Below are 12,917 nucleotides of genomic sequence, written 5' to 3' on the forward strand. Positions count from 1 at the left end.
CTGCGTATCCACTCGCTGGTAAACCCTGAGGACTAGATGCTGACTGATGGGAATTCCTCCAGCAAACCATCAGATCTGGGCCATGGCCTTGAGATGCCCTGAACATGCACAACCCCGATTCCTCCCACGCTGTAGCAGCGCTGTGTGAAGGAAGGAGGAGAGGGCACAGGGCAGATGACATGTACCGTGCCATACAGCCACCCAGAATAGACCGCAGAATCTGTTGCTGTCCGTTGAGAGAAGACAATTTACCACAGGATCTGAAAACACTACATCTGCCTTAGGAGAATGGGTTTGCTGGACCCACTGCCTACTTTCAGCCTTTCTGCTAAATTAATAGGGATATAGTACAGTGCTGGTAACTAACTTTTTTTTTCCCCTCCAGACAGGAGGAAAATAGATTCAAGTAGGTGAACCTGGGTGACTTAAACCAATTTCCACAGCTGGAGCACACCTCCACATAAGCTCAGGAGATGCAGCAACCTTTCCTGTGCCTAGCTGCTGCCTTGGCCAAGGGCATTCAATAGAGGACAAGGCTGCATTCCAGCGAGAATCTCCAGGGGCACCTGGACTGTTCACTGTGCCAACACTTTACATTACTGATGGGATCTTGAAAAACTTTGCAGCATGAAAAGGGAGGACTTTCTTTTTTAAAGATTTATTTTATTTTTATTGGAAACGCAGATATACAGAGAGGACAAGAGAGAGAGAGAGAGGAAGATCCCCCGCCCACTGATTCAATCCCCAAGCAGCTGCAACAGCTGGAGCTGTGCCAATCTGAAGCCAGGACCCGGGAGCCACTTCCGGGTCTCTCATGCAGTTCATGGTCCCAAGGCTTTAGCTGTCCTTGACCACCTTTCCAGGCCACAGAGAGCTGGATGGGAAGCAGGATTAGAACCAGTGCCCTCATGGGATCCCAGTGCAAGCAAAGCAAGGACTTTAGCTGCTAGGCTACCGCGCCAGGCCCGAGGACTTTTATTCATGTGATTTCTATTTTGTGGCTATTGCATCTGGATATTTACATAAATTAATATAATACATTATATTTTTACAGTTAATTAAACAATAGAAACTGACTAGGGAAACTGAAAACACAGATATAAATTCACAAGACCCAATTCCCTTGCTTTTTGCAGCCACTGATGCCAGCCACTTGTGAGCACAGTCAACAGAGCAAATCCCCACAGCTAACAATCGGCGCTATGACTTTCGTCTATTGGGAAAATACAGGCATCATGGAAAAGCACAGCTCATTTCTAGATTGACATATACTTTCGTACTTTTAAAGCAACTCCCACTTGCTAATGAGACTTTGATGAATCACATGTATGGTTCCACACTGTTTTCCAGCAGAAGGCATACTTTAAAGGCATCAATGTAGACTCCATTGAGCAGTCAAAAACAACTTGGGAAAACTTCACTTTTTCACATGGACCACTGACACTACAACATCTCAGAATCCCCGCCAAACACAACAAATAAATAAACAAACAAACCAAATACAAATAAGCAAGCCATAAACAAATCAGATGGGACATTCACAACACTCTACTCAAAAAGAGCAAAATAAACACTGTTGTCGACTGTATGTGGAACATTCTCTTAGACAAATCATCTTTTTTCTTTTAACTGAAAAGGCAGATTTAAACAGAGAAGAAGAGACAGAGAGAAAGATCTTCCATCCACTAGTTCACTCCCCAAGTGGCCACAAAAGCCGAAACTGAGTAGAACCGAAACCAGGTGCCAGAAACTTCTTCCTGGTCTTCCATGTGGGTGCCGGGTCGCAAGGCTTTGGGTCATCTTCAACTGCCCTCCCAAGCCACAAGCAGGAGGCTGGATGGAAAGTAGAGCAGCCAGGACACAAACTGGAGCCCATATGGGATCCCAGCACGTGCAATGCCAGGATTTAGCCACTGTGTAAAACTGTACAAAACACCTTCTTTAGCCAAAAAAAAAGATGTCTGGAAAAATTCACCAAGCATATCAAAATTAAATCACACAAATTTAACCAATGGCCCTAGAAAAAGATTATGGGAAAAACAGAAAATAAATTCAGGTAAATGAAACATGTTGCATCATTTGTGTGACACAGCAAAGGCAGTGCTAAAGAGGACAGTAAACCCAGAAAACCACGAATATAAAAGAAAGTCTCAAACTGATACTTAACTCCACATCTGATGGTATCAGAAATAATAAGAGCACAACAAATGCAAGCAAGTAGACAGCAGGAGAAAAAAAGATGAGAGCAGACATAAGTGAAAAAGAGGATAGACTAGAAATCAAAATAGAATATGGCCAATGCTGTGACATAGGTTAAGCCTCTGCCCACAATGCCAGACTTTCAAATGGGCTCAAGTCCTGGTTACTCCAGTTTGGATGCAGATTCCTGCTAATACGCCTTGGAAAGCAGTGGAAGATGGCCCAAGACCTTAAGGACCTGTACCCACATGAGGAATCTAGAAGAGGCTCCTGGCTCTTGGCTTCAGACAGTCCCAGCTCCAACCACTGTGACCATTTGGGGAATGAACAAGTTGATGATGGAAAATATTTCTCTCTCTCTCTCTCACTCCCGAGGCCCTCTATGACTTTGCTTTTCAAAAAAATAAGTAAATCTTAAGAAACAACATCAGAAAGAAATTAAAATAGAAAAAAAATCAATGCAAAGGTATTCCAAATAAAGCAAAGAAAAGGAAGTTACTAATATTGAAATGGCAATATTCTCCCAAAATAAACTACAGAATCAATACAATCCATTGCAAAATTCCAATGGCTTCTTTGCAGCTATGAAAAAAATCAGTCCTGAAATACAATTGGAAACGGAAAGAAGGCAAAATTATCAAAATAATCGTTTTTAAAAATACATATATTTATTTTTATTGGAAAGGCAGATTTACAGAGAGAAGGAAAGACAGAGAGAAAGATCTTCCATTACTGGTTCACCCCCGAAGTGGCCGCAACAGCCAGAGCTAAGCTGATAAGAATACAGGAGCTCTTCCAGGTATCCCACGCGGGTGCAGGGTCCCAAAGCTTTGGGCCGTCCTCGACTGCTTTCCCGGGCCACAAGCAGGGAGCTGGATGGGAAGTGGGGCTGCTGGGACACAAACCAGTACCACACAGAATCCCAACATATTCAAGGTGGGGATTTGGCCACTAGCCTATCGCATCAGGCTCCCTCAAAATAATCTTAAGTGAGGAAAAGGTTGAAGGTCCACCCCTCTTGACTTCAAATCCCACTACAAAGTTACATTGTTCAAACAGCAGTACTAACACAATAACAGACACACAGAACAAGGGACTGAAAATGAAATAAACCTAGATAACTATAGCCAACTAATTTTTTTTAAGAGTAAGAACACCTTGTTAAGAAAGAAAAGCCTTTTCCACTGAACTTATCTGGACAATAAGATGCTGGACTTTATGCTAGGTATATGCTTGCAATGAGGGAATCTCAACTGAACTTGAGCTGCGGTTATGCAGCAAGGTGGAGGAATCCACCATGGGAGGAGGGGTGTGGGAGGGGTGGGGGGAATCCCCAGTGCCTATAAAGCTGTATCACATAATACAATGTTAAAAACAATTAAAAAAAAAAAAAAAGAAAGAAAAGCCTTTTCAACAGATATATCAAAACACCTGACAGAAAGAAAAAAGCCAAGACATTTAACTCAAACTGCATTTTAAAAATGCCTAAAAATGCACCAAGAACCCCAATACAGAAACTACATAAAACTCAGGAAATCAAGGAATAAGCTTCATCCATTTTGAACATGGCAAAAGCTGCTTGGATATGACACAAAAAACCAAACCGAATAAAAAATTTGGACTCACCAAATTAAAACTGTTTTAAATTTGAAAGGCAGAATAACACAGAGGGAAAGAGGTGTCTTCACCCACAGTCTCACTCTGCAAACCCCCACAACGTTGGGCCAAGCCAAAGTTGAGAGACGGAACCTGCACATGGCTCTCTCCATGGGAGGCAGGAAGCCCAGCACCTGTGCCACTGCCTGCTGCCCACCAAGAGCCATGGCAGGACTCGACCCCAGGGACTCCAACAAGTGATGCAGGCAGGGCAGGAGACAGCTCCAACCACTGTGTCACCACCTTCACCCCTCCAATTAAAAACTAGCAGGTAGCAAAGGAAAATACAATCCACATGATAAAAGAAATGTCAAACCATAAATCTGATCAAGATCAAACAGCCAGGATGTTTAAGGAAGAGTTTCAGGGCTGATGTTAATTCTTTGAATGTTTGATACATTTATGTGGCATTTTTGTTGGTACTCATACCATTCACCAACAAATAAAAGAAAGACAATCCAATTTAAAAATGGACAAAGGAGAGCCAAGTAGCCAACAAGTATGTGCAAAGCAGCTCAATGTCATTCATCATTAGTGTAATGCAAATCAAAACCACGGCAAGATAACACTTCCTATTAGGAAAGCCTTAGTCTGAGTACAACACAAAACCTGTACTGTTGCAGAGGATGCAGAGAAACTGGAATTTGTCCACTGATAACGAGAAGGAAAAGGAGCAGAGCTCTGTGGTAAAGTTCAGTAGTTTCCCAGACAAGTTAAACAATCAAAGGAGCCAGAGATAGTGTTCAAACAAGAACTCACACACCGATGTTCCCAGCAGCGCTATTCACAAAAGACAAAAACAAGCCAACTATCAACAAAGAGAAAACGCAGATTATACAGTGATTATCTTTCCATCATTCAAAGAATGAAATACTGCAGTATACTAAATAAGCCATAGAACACCACAAATTATGAGTCCATTTATAGGAAATATCCAGAATATTTTTCCAGACAACACAGAGGGAGCACATGGGCGAGAGCCCAGTACAGATCTGTGGTCTCCGAGGCCCAGAGGGTGGGGAAAACCAGCAATGACGGCAAAAAGGGTACGAGGCCTATTGCAATGAAAAGGTCCATAGGGTCTGGGATTTCCCCCACCCCAAATTCCAACCTCCTGACTGATTCTCCCCATATTATTACAACAGCATAGTCCTTCATAAGCAGTCATAAGTCCACCAATCTGTTATAAATCTCAGACCCTATAAAACTGTACCATAAAATTCAAAATAAAAAAAAAATGTTTCAACAACAAGAAAAAAGAAAATGTTCCAGACCTAGATAGTGATGACTAAACAAAATTCTGCATGTGTTAATACAACCGAATTTTGAACTTTCTACGGGATGTATTTATTTATTTTGGAAGGCAGAGTTACACAGAGAGAAGGAGATACTGAGAGAGAGAGATAAATGGCCGCAATGGACAGAGATGAAGGGACTCTGGAGTCAGGAGCGTGGAACTTCTTCTGTGTCTCCCATGTAGGCTGCAATGTCCCAAGTCTATGGGCCATTCTCCCCTGCTTTCCTAGCCCACTGGCTAGCAGATAGGTCAGACTTGAATTGACACACAAATACAAAGCTGGAGCCATAAATGGGGACTTAACCTACTATGCCAAAGCACCAGGCCTGAATTTTAAACGTAAAATGGTAAATTTCACATTTGTCTATCTTACCATAATTTTTTTTAAAGTAGATTTTTTAAAAGCAAGAAATCAAGGTAAAATCTTGACACATTCAGAAGAGACTCAAACCTACCAATGAGTCGCAGTGCTGTCTGCGTGAGGGCAAGTGTGCCCGAATTGAGCAGGAGGTCCAGGTTGTTGGCACCATGCTGCAAGGTAAGCATGCTGAACATCACCAGCAGGAAACGCGCTTGGGGGATGGTGCCCAGGCTGGGTCCGGAGGGGTTCTCATTGGTGATGGTTTGCAGAGGAACAGGCTGGATCCCTAAGGAGCATTAGGATGCACTGACTTTGTGTGTGCAGAGATATAAGAATATATATATAATACAGAAAAAAAATCATTCCAGCTATTACATTTTCTGTTCTTGAATGGTTCTCCAAAGAGTGTGGGAAATAGGCAAGTCATGGGTTGCAATGGCCCTACCACCTGCACTTCACACACCTGCGAGACCCAACTTCCTAGCAGGTTTTAGCCCAGTTCTCTCTATCCCAGTACCTCCTTTCATTTAAATATAAAGCAATGTTCCACTTTCCCACCACAAAATCAATCCTAGAATTTCTCAGTACTCACATTATCAAGAAAATAAATATTAACTTAGGATATACATACTTAGAGGTGTAATATGTAATACAAACAAAAACATGAAAAATGCAAAAAGTTTTTAAGAGTACTTCAAGACTATATATTCTGTCAAATTTTCAAAGTCTTGTTTAGAATCAGTGAAAGCTAAAAGTAGCTGAGATTATATATCTAACATAAAGCTAGTTAAATTATTGCAAAAGCAAAATTTGGCATTTGCAAGTTTCCATAACATAAAAGTAAAACCAAACTAGGAAATGATGCTGATGCAATTATTGAAATTACCCACAGTATCTCTCTTAATATAGTCTTTAATCTGTCAGGCTTGTTAACTCACCAAGCTCTTTAAATCTGGCATTTGCATCCATCAAAACATTCCGAATATTCTGAACAGCCCAAGCATACAGCTTGCCAAAAGTGACTTCCAGCAGCATCCGATTAAAAGGTGGGATCAAATCAACATCCTTTAGGCAATCAGTAAGAGGTTCCCTGTCAGACAAATATGAAGAATCTTACTAAGATGTCTAACTTTGACACAACAATGCTTTCTACACTACAAGCCTCCTGAAAAAAACGAGGTAAAAGTTTACCCTATGTCAATTCCTTCAGGAATAAGCCTCTGCCATCCGCAGAACAGAGCATACTGCACAGATGGAAGCAAGAAATTTTTGGCTGACAATCTTAAAATTGTATCTATGCCTTCCAGGCGAACCTCTGCTCTCTCCAACTGCAAAATACCAACGCACACAGTTAAAGGCTGCACGCAGGACTGGGAGCGGGAAGGTGTGTTCTCATAGTTTTACCTGTTTCAATAGGCACTTCCTCATTTTCTCTACATCTACCGGTTCTTCTTTCAGGGCAAATTCAGCAATTGTACTGAGGAGCGCAGACTGAGGATACAGACCCTGAACATTCTGCTTCAACCACTTGTATCTGTGAACACCTGTGACGGTGCTCAGCAGCGGCTGCCACTTATCCTAGCAAATGAAAGCAATGTTCACCATTAGTTCACAGAGTTTATTCAAATGTAATTTGAAGTACATACCAAATGTACGTAAGTCTGATACATGCGTAAATACAAACATTAATATCACTAAAATATAATCATGCCAATGTCTCAAATTAGCAAAATAATGTAAATGTATTTAGTGATATATTGTAAAAATTTTTAAATCATGCTATAAGTCTCCTTATAAATGAATTTATAATCACTATTAATATACTTTATATTGATATACTTTGAAACAAGCTAATCTGGCATACAAAAAGTGAAAACATTTTATTTTGATAGCCCAGGGACCAGTATAATTTCTGGTAAAAACAATTTACTCAGGGGTCAGCATGGTAGTATAAAGAGTAAAGCTGCGGGCCTGGCACAGTAGCCCAGTGGTTAAGGTCCTTGCCTTTCATAAGGGCACTGGTTTGTGTCCAGGCTGCTCCACCTCCTATCCAGCCCCCTGCTTGCAGCCTGGGAAAGCAGTACAGGACGGCTCAGACCTTGGGGTCCTGCACCCACGTGGGAGACCCCAAAGAGGCTCCTGACTTTGTGTTGGCTCAGTTTCGGCCATTGTGGCCACTTAAGAAGTGATTCAGCAGATGGAAGATCTTTCTCTCTGTCTCTTCTCTTCTCTGTATATCTGACTTTCCAATACAATTAAATAAAATCTTAAGAAAAAAAAAAAAGAGTAAAACTGCCTCCTGTAATGTTAGGCACCATTTCATGTCCCGGTTATTTCACCTTGAACCCAGCTACCTGGGAATAGCAGTGAAAGACAGTCAAAGTGTTAAGAGTCCCTGCAACCCGCATGGGGAGAAAGCTCCTGACTCCTGGCTTCAACCTGCAGCTGCAACTACTGCAAAGACAGTGAACCAGCAGATGGAAGATCTCTCCCTCTCTGTCAACACTGATATTCAAAATAAGCAAATAATTCTTCAGAACAGTAGCAACAAAGGGTATGTTCAGTTACTAGGTAATGAACAATGATGATGATGATATAATATATTATCAAGAATAAGATGAAATACTACAACAGTTACAGCCCTGAGCTCTGCACCTTAAGTGATTTAAGCAACTTTGGACCATTTCTTTAATGACAAGCAACTACACTAACTGCACTACCAGTCCTCAAGTACAAAGGTACAACCCACAATGGCTACGAAACCCTTTGTTATGGGCCATGCTAGGATTTGGTCAAGTCACACAATACTGCACCTTGGGTGATTTAATTGCAATGGGTCTTTTGTCCACATTTATTGGGCTATGAGGCAAAATGCAAGCTTCTTCTAAATCACTCTCTTCATTTCCAATTTTTTCTTCATCATCAGTGGATTCCGGCTTCTTAGGAACTAAGTTTAAAAATACAGCAAGTTTTAAAAAATCATGAAATTTTAAATCAAGAAATACTTAAATTTGCAGGGAGGATAAATATTTTACACAAACAGTTTTGTAAACGGCAGTGCCAAAAAGGCAAAAGTAAGAAAATCACAACTCATCCCAATGACATTCGGTAACAGCACTGTGCCACACCATGTCAGACACGGGGGAGAGTGCCAGGATGCTGACAGAATTCAAAAATCCACCAAAAAGGGAAGGAACGCAGGAGGACAAGCAGAGTGGGAGGGAGAGAGTCATATAATAAAGCTGCAACCCCACAACATCAAACTCTGAAAGAAGACACTGCAGGCTCAGAACCTGACAGGACATGAGACAGCAGCATGATGGACCCTCATGCCTGCCCAGGCAGACGCTGCTCGGCCTCCTGGGCCTATGATTTGGATATGGGTCTCCCAGTTGCCTGAGTTAAAAGGATTTCCATGTTTTTACTGCAGTGGATTCTTACACCACTGTATTTATAAGCTCTACCCAAGTTGTAGTTTAAGGGATTAATCAGAACAATCAATTTAGGATGGCCTCCAAAACACATTTTTCATATTATTAAAAGCAACCATCAAAACACAGTAATTACTATTGTTTAATAACAATATAATTAATAGCATAATTTCTGTAGCTTATTTCTTACCACAAGTGGTAAATTCTAAAGCATTCTACTTCACTTTACCCAGATTTGGACTAGCTGATGCAAAAAGTCTTATCTGTACTCTACTACAACTGTTTCCTTTAAAACATCAATAACTTGGGGCGGGTACTTAGAACAGCGGCTAAAAAGCCATCCGGGACACTTGTATCCCACCAGCAAAGCTCCTGTGTTCAAGTCCTGGGTCCATTTCTGACTCTGGGTTGTTACTGAGCATCCTGCAAGGCAGCAGGTGATGCTCAAACACGAAATCACTGCCACTCATCGGGCAACCTGGATGCAGTTCCAGGTTCCTAGATTCAGCTTGGCCCAGATCCAGCCAGGGCAAGCATGTGGGGGTGAGGCAGGAGACAGTAGATCTGTCTTCATCTCTGCCTGTCTCTCTCTCTCTCTCTCTCTCTCTCTCTCTGCCCTTCAAATAAACAAATAAAACTTTAAATTATATATGTATTTCAAAAAAAATTTCAAGAATAACATAATAAAATTAAGATTAAACAACCTCATATATCTCATTACCAGACTAATTAAAAGAACTTTTCTGGGGATGGTGCTGAGGCATAGTGCATAAAGCCACCACCTGCAGTGCCGACATCACATATGGGCTCCGGTGCAAGTCCTGGCTGCTCCACTTCTGATCCAGCTCCCTGCTGATGGGCCTGGGAGAGCAGCGAAGAATGGCCCCCAATTATTAGGGCTCCTGCACCCACATAAAGACCAAAAGGGAGCTCCAGGCTCCTGGCTTCAGAACAGCCCAGCTCCTCCCACTGTGGTCACATGGGAAGTGAACTAGCAGATGGAAAATCTCTCTTATCTCTCCCTCTGTCTCTGTTAGCTCCACCTTTCAAATAAAGTAAATCTTAAAAAAAAAAAAAAAACACTTCTCCAGGTTTAGCACTGTGATAACACTGACTGAGCAGCAGCTCAATGGAACAACACCAGCATCCCATATGAGCATTGGTTCATGTCCTCATTGTTCATTTCTGATCAAGTTTCCCGACAAATGGCTGGGAAAGCAGCAGAGCACTGCCTGAGCATTCTGACATCTGCTGCTTAGATGAAGCTCCTAGCTCCTGGCTTCAGCCTGGGTCAGCCCTGGTCACTGCAAACACTTGGGAAGTGAACCAGAGGATGAACCAGAGGATCTCTCTGTGACTATCCTTCAGTAATGCTGATTTTCAAATAAATGGTTCCTTAAAAAAAATTCCCTCACTGATTTAGCAGTCATCTTTTTAGTATCAATTTGATAATAGATCATTAACATATTTACTTCTAAAATTACATAACTATCTGACATGTTGGAAAAATATGCATGATTTCTGCATGTAACTATAAACACACACAAATATAATGCAGAAACGCCACATGCCATGAACAGGAGCAAACAGCTTTACTCATTCACAGACTCATTTATAGGAGTGGAAGTATATACTTTAAGAGCACAAGGAAATTTCAGAAAATTTATGGAAAGTAGAATTATAAAGTCATTTTGGTATAAAAATTTCTGAAATATGCAAAAGGGTCTTTAAAAGTTCATTGAAAATATTTGTGCTGAAAATGGTGAATTACAAAACATTTTTGCACCAAAATAGTTATCCTCTAATTCCATTTGTTCCACAAACTTTCTGAGGTACCCTCACATCTTTTACATTCTTACTTCTCTTTTTCCTTCGCTCTCTAATTATCTTCTGAGCTATCCTCCTCCAACGGGGCAAAGAACTCAACAGTTTAAATTTAGACATTATTGAGAGGTCATTGCAAACTGCAGGCCTCAGTTCATTAAAGAGGAATCGCAAGCGTTCGATGACGGGCGCGCACACCTCCTTGTAAGAGCGGCCCTGCTCTTGATGCGTCTGCAAAGGGAAATAAGAAAAGAAACTTTAACAAAAAATATCTCAGCAACTATGCACGGCACAGGACTAAAATGACTGAAACATAATCACCTTGATGAGTGAACATTTTGCTTGATAGACAACTCTACAAACATCCACCACTGACTTAGGCAACGTTCTGTGCTTTCCTTGCTCAATACCAAGGGTACCTGCATGAACCAAAGACAGCGCCACATGACCTGCAAAAGACATTTAAGAGAAATGCAGGTTCAATTTGTATTTATATTGCATGTCAGTCAAAAAACCTAGAGTATAGCATGGCATGGAGCTTCATACCTAAGTCTTCATGTTTTAAGAGGCAACACAGCAGCAAGCGGCCAACCTCTTCCACAGGATGCTCAGGAGGAAAGGTGATGGGGGTAGTCAGGTGGCACTGCCTACAATACCTTTCAATTTGACACAGAAAGTCCTGCAACAGAAATGGCTGAAGATAATTGCAGAGCCACCCCATGAGTCTTCACAAACCCTAAAGCAGCCAAAGCTGCTGATGCACCTGCCATCAAGAGTTCCTCTATGACTACAGAGGATGGACTGAAAAGAACCAGCTTCTCACCTCAAAAGTCAACAATCCAAACAACATTCACAGCAAAGTCTGTGCTGTGCTTACCCAAGACCGCACAAGCATTCCTCAGATAAGCCGAATGCTCGTCAGCTACTGTACACAGTGCTACTGTATGCAGTAGCAGGGAGAGCTGGCTCACCTTCACGTTGTGATCCTGGATGTTATTGTCCGCAATGGCTTGCAAGAATGCCTGGGAATGGTCGCCCAAGGCCCGTCTGTGGGAGCAGAGCCGTGACTTGCTGGCAGGTGTGCCCCCGGGAGAGCTGCAGTGGTCCTCGTCTTTCTCTTCATTGTAGCTGTAATGGATCTGGCTTGTCTGCAGGCCTCCAGAGAAGATGGATGACTGAAGCCACTCTGGAAGTAAGTAAAGAAGAATTCAACTATACTATTCAGCAACATGGCAAAATTAATACTTACCTGATTTAGAAGGTGAAATGGGACATTAAGTTACATCTGGTGCATCTAGTGTATCTTAGAGATCCAAGACCTAATAGATTGTAAAGGAAGCCTGCATCAAGTCTAATGAGGGTTTCCTATTCATCAACTCAAATAGGAATGTTTTACAGCAGCTTATGATAATTAGAGGGAAACACCCCAATTACTGTGTATACCACCACAAATTGTTACTTATGATACACACTGGGTTTTGGAGCAATCCAAGCAAGCAAATCTCAAATGCACTCAGGGGCTTTAACTAGACATTTGGATTCAGAGCACTCTGGAGCAGCCCCAAATAGCCCACTAATTAATCCAAAACACAAACCTGATCTTTTGGTAGATGAGCCCTCTGCTCCCTCCCCATCATACACACACGGCTCACAGCTCCTCTGCTTCGTCCACCCTGGAGTTTCCCAGCCTTCTCCTGCTATCATTTTTGGGGAAGACCAGGGGCAGCAGAGCACCCTGCACATAGACACAGCTCTGCTCCACAGGGGCCCAGGCAGACACCTGCATTCCTCAACAACCCCCACACTGCCAGTCACTGCCCAGAATTGCCCATGCAGCTTCTGATTGTTATGGCCCTAACATCTCTCCTCCCCCGCGATGCTTAAGAACATCTCTCTCTCAGGTCAGTTACCACCCCGTGTACTGATGTGCTTAGAAAGCCAGCTCAACGCAAAACAAACAGCAGCTGAAGGCAGAGGAACACCCTACCCTTCCCTGTGGTAACCTGCGCAGCAATGGTTCAGCACATGCTGGCTGACACAGACAACTGAGAAATTTACAACTATGTGAAGAAAATTTAAATACATTTTATGAGTTATGGGAAAACTTCATTATTTCAGGTGGTTTCAAAGACTGCACCTCCCTTGAGTC

General features: G+C 42.1%; 1 protein-coding gene across 3 annotated transcripts in view; it reads right to left on the reverse strand.

Moving 5' to 3' along the window:
- The window catches only part of HERC2 (HECT and RLD domain containing E3 ubiquitin protein ligase 2), a 188,691-nt gene that overhangs the window by 89,971 nt on the left and 85,803 nt on the right, over positions 1-12,917 (reverse strand). For all 3 annotated transcript variants that reach the window (XM_040969236.1, XM_040969235.1, XM_040969237.1), the window contains 9 exons: positions 11,740-11,954; positions 11,315-11,447; positions 11,090-11,217; positions 10,804-10,999; positions 8,327-8,460; positions 6,918-7,091; positions 6,705-6,841; positions 6,452-6,603; positions 5,608-5,799 (listed from right to left, as the gene is read on the reverse strand). In XM_040969236.1, coding sequence (XP_040825170.1) covers positions 5,608-5,799; positions 6,452-6,603; positions 6,705-6,841; positions 6,918-7,091; positions 8,327-8,460; positions 10,804-10,999; positions 11,090-11,217; positions 11,315-11,447; positions 11,740-11,954 — 1,461 coding nt within the window. The remainder of the gene's footprint in view (positions 1-5,607; positions 5,800-6,451; positions 6,604-6,704; positions 6,842-6,917; positions 7,092-8,326; positions 8,461-10,803; positions 11,000-11,089; positions 11,218-11,314; positions 11,448-11,739; positions 11,955-12,917) is intronic.

Source organism: Ochotona curzoniae, unplaced genomic scaffold (assembly GCF_017591425.1).
Source record: "Ochotona curzoniae isolate NIBS_2020 unplaced genomic scaffold, NIBS_Ocur_1.0 scaffold_4701, whole genome shotgun sequence".
Classification (NCBI taxonomy): Eukaryota; Metazoa; Chordata; class Mammalia; order Lagomorpha; family Ochotonidae; genus Ochotona; species Ochotona curzoniae.